Source organism: Bubalus kerabau, chromosome 23 (genome assembly GCF_029407905.1).
Source record: "Bubalus kerabau isolate K-KA32 ecotype Philippines breed swamp buffalo chromosome 23, PCC_UOA_SB_1v2, whole genome shotgun sequence".
NCBI classification, from domain to species: Eukaryota; Metazoa; Chordata; class Mammalia; order Artiodactyla; family Bovidae; genus Bubalus; species Bubalus kerabau.
Window position 1 is genome coordinate 27,530,911 of NC_073646.1, and position 7,075 is coordinate 27,537,985.

The 7,075-nt window shown below is 55.9% G+C and overlaps 1 protein-coding gene across 1 annotated transcript; it reads left to right on the top strand.

The window, feature by feature from the left end:
* The first annotated feature begins 785 nt into the window (after positions 1–785).
* ZNF48 (zinc finger protein 48) lies at positions 786–5,328 on the top strand. Its single transcript, XM_055561944.1, has 3 exons — positions 786–959; positions 1,128–1,221; positions 2,532–5,328. Exons 2-3 carry the CDS (start codon positions 1,143–1,145, stop codon positions 4,331–4,333), a joined length of 1,881 nt encoding a protein of 626 aa, XP_055417919.1. The 5' UTR covers positions 786–959; positions 1,128–1,142; the 3' UTR covers positions 4,334–5,328.
* The last annotated feature ends 1,747 nt before the right edge of the window (positions 5,329–7,075 follow it).

Below are 7,075 nucleotides of genomic sequence, written 5' to 3' on the forward strand. Positions count from 1 at the left end.
GGGCTTGTTTCTCACCAGGTGCCCTGCCCAGTTCCTCCGACTCTGCTTCAACGACTTTATATCTCTCTTATCTGTTTCTACATGTCTTTGTTTCAGGAGGCCAGTCTTTTGCTCCTGTGTGTTTGGTCCGGGGCAGTCTCTCGGTCTCTCTGCCTTTGCATCCTCTCTGACTGGGGGCTCTTCGGGTTACGACTCTGTGAGTCTCCGGATCCAAGTCTAAGTCCATCGGCCTGCCTCTCCCCAGCATTTATCTGGCGTCTGCCACTAGCTCCCGATCCCGCCTCGGTATCCCCCAGCCCAGCCCCCACCCTCGGCCCCCGGCCTCGCCGACCAGACCGGCTTTGTTTCCTGTGTCTCGGCGCCCCGCCCCCGCCCCGTCTGGGGTCTCCGCCGCCCTCTGCCGCCCTTTGTCTGCCTTGGTCTTTCCCCCACCCCTTTCCCTGGGTCTGTCTTTGGCTGTCTCTTTGTTTCTCCAGGCTGGGGTGGCTGGAGCTGTTTGCTACCTCTGAAGGTCGGCGCGGGTGGCCGGACCCAGCGACAATTAGGAAGTCTTCGGCCCTCCGCATCCAGCTCCAGCCCAGGAAACACACGGTTAATACCACAGAGTTCGGGCAATTGGACTTGGCTCAGAGTAGCCCTCTCCGCGGCACGCGGCTGCCCGCCGGCCACCGAGCTCCGGAGGACACGGGCGGCCCCCACAGGCGTGCAGCTCCTCCAGGGTCCTAGAGCGGCCCGGTGCCGCCTGGCGTTTCCGCTTCCCGTCCCCGCCCCCGGGACGCCCGGGTCCGAGCCCCCTCCCCGTTTGGCGCCGAGCCCGATCCCCGAGCCACTAGTGGCACGGGCACCGGAGCCCCGCGGAGGAGCTCTGGAGGGCCCCGGACTGGCGGAAGCGGCGGTTGAAGCGGCGGCGGCAGCGGCGGGAGGGGAAGGGGGCGGCTGCGCGCCGGAAGGAGCAGCAGGTGCAGGGGCGGCTGGTGGCGCGGGCGGGGGTCACCGGAGCCGCGCCCCGTACCTCGGACACCCGAATGCTGTCCGGTGCCCGTGCCGGCCGGCAGAGGGCAGCGGCAGGGCCCCGCCGTCCGCACATGGCTGTGTGACCGTGAAATTGTGTTTGTCTCCTTGCTCAGGGCGGCGTGCCGGCGATGGAGCGCGCGGTGGGGCCCTGGGGTCCGGATCTCCGTGGCTCAGAGGAGAGAGAGCAGCTGAGAGGCGCCCGCACAGGTGAGGGCCGAAGCGGTGCACCTCCATGGGCAGGTAATGGCCGGGTGGGGCCCCGGGTTCTGGGCTTTGCGTAGCCCAGACCCAGAAAAATAGGACGTGAACTGTGCTTCCAGGGAGGGGTAGGGAACCAGTGTTTCTGAGCACCTACTAAGCGACACGCCTTGAGGGGCATCATTTCAAAGACTCTCTCCCCATCCCCTGCAGTCACCATCATCCTCGCTGCTTCAGTCCTACTTCAGGCCTCGTTCTGTCTCATCCTGGCAAATGCAGCGGCCTCCCCTCAGCCCTTTTCTCTCCAGTGTTGCACCCACTGTGCAGCCACATTGATCTGAGTCCTGGTCTAATCCTGTCTCCCTCCACAAAAATCTTCCCTAGCTCCCTTCTGCTGCTAATTAAAAGCGTTAGTCTAGCGTTCAATTCAGATCTCCCATGCTTCATCTAGTCCCAACATCCTTTTCCAGCTTTCTCACACATTCCTTTCCATGGTTTACTTTTTTCCTGGACTGTGAAAGCCTAGCCCTATCTCTCTAATGTCCTCTCTCTAGTGACAGCACAGTTCATTCTGAGCCTGCAATTATAATTATTTGTGTTTTATCTTATTTCTCCTACCAATGCTAAGTATCCTGAGGGACATCTTTGTGTCTGGGTCCTCTCAGATACATACAAGATGATTGAAGAAATAAACTACAGATTGGGCTAATAAAAGATAAAATCTAATTAGTAAATACCAGGCTTTCCACATAGAATATAAGGTAGGGCTTAACAGCAGGCTTGGGAATTAGACCTGAGTTAGAAACATGTTACTTTATAACCTTGAGCAAGTGACTTAGAATTCTCAGAGACTGCATGTCTGTAAAATGGGGACAGTTAATAGTATTACCTCATAGGATTGTTTGCAAGGATTCAGTAATGCTTACTTAAGTGATTGGCACATATGAAAGGCATGATAAAAGGAGGTTACTGTTACTGAGAGGCACAGACTATATAAGGGCTTTGGAAATTCAGAGGAGAGAGATCTTTGCGACCACAGATTGTCAGGGATGCCTTTTGGGGGAGACTGCTATTGAAGATAGTGTGTTAATCGCTCAGTCATGTCCGACTCTGCGATCCCATGGACCCACCAGGCTTCTCTGTGGAGTTCTCCAGGCCAGAATACTGGAGTGGGTGGCCATTCCCTTTTCCAGGTGGTCTTCCCAACCCATGGATCGAACCTGTTTCTCCCACGTCACAGGCTGATTCTTTACCATCTGAGCCTCAGAGGGAAGGCTGAGCCAAAAGGCAGGATCTACACCTCCTTTTTCTTTCCCCAGGTCTAGGGAGTGAGCATGCGGAGATTTCTCAGCCAGAAGAGTTTGAACATGCCCCACAGGAGGATGACTTGGAGTTCAAGGAAGAGGAAGATTTGGCCCCAGGTCATGAAGTAGGAAATGCCTCTCTCAAACCTGAAGGCATTCAGACCTGGGATGACCTGTGGGTCCAGAGGGAGGGGCCTGGAAAACCTCAGGCTCGGGACAGAGGCCCTCGGCTCCTAGGAGAACCACGCTGGGGCCAGGCTAGTGATCGGGCTGCTGTATGTGGCGAGTGTGGCAAGAGCTTTCGGCAGATGTCAGATCTGGTGAAACACCAGCGAACCCACACAGGGGAGAAGCCCTACAAGTGCGGGGTCTGTGGCAAGGGCTTTGGGGACAGCTCTGCCCGGATCAAACACCAACGAACTCATAGTGGTGAAAAGCCCTACAGAGCCCGGGCACCAGCCCAGGGGCCCCCAAAGATTCCTCGGTCCAGGATCCCAGCTGGCGAGCGCCCCACTATCTGCGGTGAATGTGGCAAGAGCTTCCGGCAGAGTTCGGACCTGGTGAAACACCAGCGGACACACACGGGCGAGAAGCCGTACAAGTGTGGCATCTGTGGCAAGGGCTTTGGCGACAGTTCTGCCCGCATAAAGCACCAGCGGACACACCGAGGGGAGCAGCCCCCCCGGCCCGTGGTGCCCCGGCGGCAGCCATCTCGAGCTGCCACGGCAGCCGCCCAGGGACCTAAGGCCCAGGACAAGCCATACATCTGCACCGATTGTGGCAAAAGATTTGTGCTCAGCTGCAGCCTCCTGAGCCACCAGCGCAGTCACCTGGGGCCCAAGCCCTTCGGCTGCGATGTGTGTGGAAAGGAGTTTGCCCGGGGCTCAGATCTGGTGAAGCACCTGCGAGTGCACACGGGAGAGAAGCCCTACCTCTGCCCCGAGTGTGGCAAGGGCTTCGCTGACAGCTCTGCGCGGGTCAAGCACCTCCGCACCCACAGTGGCGAAAGGCCTCACGCCTGTCCCGAGTGTGACCGTACCTTCAGCCTCAGCTCCACCCTCCTCCGCCACCGCCTCACTCACATGGAGCCCCAGGACTTCAGCTTCCCAGGCTACCCTCTGGCCCCCCTGATCCCCAGCCCACCCCCCAGCTCCAGCCCGCCCCCACCTCCTCTAGGCACCAGCCCCCCGCTGACGCCTCGAAGCCCTTCACACTCAGGGGATGGCCCTTTTGGCCTGCCTGGCTTGGAGCCGGAGCCCGGGGGCCCACAGGCTGGAGAGCCACCACCACCACTGGCGGGTGACAAGCCCCACAAATGCCCTGAGTGTGGCAAGGGCTTCCGCCGGAGCTCGGACCTGGTGAAACACCATCGTGTACACACGGGGGAAAAACCCTACCTCTGCCCAGAATGCGGCAAAGGTTTTGCCGACAGCTCAGCCCGAGTCAAGCACCTCCGCACCCATCGTGGGGAACGGGCTAGGCCACCACCACCATCCACTCTCCTGAGGCCACATAACCCCCCTGGCCCAGCACCCACTGCCCCTCGATCACGAGTCCGGGCTCAGCCCTCTGGACCCAGCCAGCCCCATGTGTGCGGCTTCTGTGGGAAGGAGTTTCCCCGGAGCTCAGACCTGGTCAAACACAGGCGCACACACACTGGGGAGAAGCCATACAAGTGTGCAGAGTGTGGCAAGGGCTTTGGTGACAGTTCTGCCCGTATCAAGCACCAGCGTGGGCACCTGATCCTGAGGCCCTTTGGGACAGGAGATGGTCGGGCAAGGCCCCTCAAAGAGGAGCCACCAACGGGACTGGAATGATGGGGTCCAGGGAGGGTAGAGGCCCAAGAGACCAAAGGGAGGGTATCTGCTGCTTAAGCAGAGAAGAAAGGGCCTGGGAGGTGGTGGGAGGGAGAAGGAAGGGAAGAAACAAAGGGGAGAAAGGAGTGAATAGATAGAAATAGAGATTTGGAGACAAATGAACTTGAAGCTCAGGAAACAGTCCTGGCTGGGCTGGGTCAGGACCTTGCCAGTTTGGTTTATACCCCCAGCTTCTAGAACACTGCCTGGAATACAATAGGCAATAAATACTTGTTGATAAACTAGCGTTAGCCTGAGGGCCCTTAAAGAATTCTAAATTCCTACTGCCTCTTAACCTGTAAATTGACCCCTCCCGACCTTGCCTTCCCCCCGACCACCCAGACCAGCATCCTGAACCAGGTTTGTTAGACCTAGGAGCAGTGAGACTTCTGAGGTTAAGGGTGAGAGTGAGGCAGGGCCATCTTGACCATCTGCTGATGGGGAGAGTACTGTTGGTAGGCAGGCAGTACCCAGCCTCGGGCCACTGGACATGGTCGGAGCCAGGAAGAGGACACTTGGAGTGAGTCCAGACCCAACTGCCCTGACCACCTGGACACAACAGAATAGGAGAGAGACAGCGAAATGAGCACTCATTTGCTCTGGATGCCAAGCCCAGGTCCTGGTGGACGGCAGCAGAGACACATTGGCTGGGAGAAGGGCAGTATAGGAGTGAGGAAAGGCCAGGGAAGTGCCAAGGCCGAACAGCCACATCTCCATATGTCTTCTCGCCAATAAACTGCTTCTTAACCTGAGGCTTGGACTGGTGTGTGCGTGTGTGTGCATCGTGAGGGGTGAAAAAGCTGAAGGGTCACCACAGGCAAAACCCACAAGCCATGTGTAAACTTGGCCTCTTTGAGCCCGTCAAAGAAATTGGGTCGTCAAAGCTGCTTTTTAGCTCAGGCAACGGGTTTAAAAACGGCCCCCAGGTCTGTCAGTTGATGCCCTAGACCTGAGTGCTGGCTGCCCACAGGCGCCACCTACGCCACAGGATCTAGCGCGACCCTTAAAAGGAAAAACGCGACGCCACGGGTGGGAGCGTGAGGGGTCGGTGTTAGGCAAGCGCTGTTGCTATGGCGACAAGTACCCGGAGAAAAGTGGCCAGCGGGTCTGGTAGCGGCGCCGAAGACCCAGACGCTGATGCTCTGCCTTCAGGGAAACCCCGCCTCCCTACGATCCCTTTTTATTTGTCGAGAAACGGGTGATTAGGCTGCATAGCCCAAAGGCAATGTCTCTATCCCCTGGAAAAGGCAACCATATTTCCCAGCCATCCGTGCGTCGTTAGATGCTGGACTCTTAATTCCCAGCTTTTTCCAAGGAGGGCGCCAGTAGGGAGGAAAGGGGGAAAAGGAACTGACCTGATTGGCTAGGGACCAAAAAGACTAGGGCGGCTCACCCATCTAAGAAACGAAGTACAAGACTGCTCTGCAACTTCGCTGGCTCGGCATTTCAGCTAATCTGCGTGCGGTAACGGTCGCTGGGTAGAAGCTCTCGCGACATCTTAACCATTAGCCGGGCTTCCCTAGAAACCAATGAAAGCTTGCTGCAGCGCGGTTCCTCCCAGCCTTCCCATCCCTACCAAGTTGTTAACACAGACTCGAAATCCCAGTGTTTTGACTTCAGCCCCGGGGTTCTTTGCGGCTTCTGTCCTTAGATGCACACACCCCTCAAAGACTTTAATGGAGGCCTTTGGGCAGATCGTTTCTGCTGGTTTCCGTGTCTCCCCACACTACCAGGTCGGCTTCCAAGCTAATCTGCAGTGAACTTTGTAAAAATTTGACCACATCGCTCCCCTATTAAAAACCCTGCCGTATAGCAGCATGTCCTGTCTGTAAAACTTAACTCCTTAGTTGGCATTCAAGACCTTCCACTTGTGTGGTTTCAACTCTGTGCCTCTTAAATGTTTTGTTTTCCTAACTTGGAATGCTACCCACCCCCCAATCCAAATACCTTAAGCGTTACTTCCTCCCAGAAGCCTTCCCTAAACTTCCAACCTGGGTTAGAACCCCCCTTCCTCTGAGCCCTTAACACATCAAGAGCTTCTTTAGGATAAAGAGACAATCAACATTACCTACTGCTTGCTGGGTACTGGGCATAGAAAGATGAACAAGACAAAATGTCTGCCCTCAGTTTCTATGCAGAAGATAAACATTGAACAAATATTTTCAAGTGTGGTAAAGACTATGCAGGAAGCTTGCAGGTAGGAGAGAATCCTACATGATCCAATGCCTCTTCAAAGAAGTGCCAATTATGTTAAGACGTAAAGAATGATGGATGGCGGATGGTGTGTTCCCTGTACCAAGTCCTTAGGGATTCAGGAGCTCAAGTAAACCACTGAGGCTGAAGGCAAATAGTGAAATGCAGAATAGTGAAAAGTAAGATAAAGACTTTTCCAAATTCAACTTTCTACTGCCTAGTCCTAAACGGGACCTGGCACATAATAGCCCTCCCTCAATACTTTGGTGAATGATGTCCTTGAACATGATGTGCTCTTCACAAGAGTTCACAATCTCACAAACTGCTACCTGTTTGTCCATCTGGCAAACCCCCACTCATCTTTGAAGGCCCTTTATCTCTTCAGTGGAGAAGGACATGGCAACCCACTCCAGTACTCTTGCCTGGAAAATTCCATGGACTGAGGAGCCTGGTAGCCTACAGTCTAGGGGTCAGAAAGAGTCGGACACGACTGAGCGGCTTCACTCACTC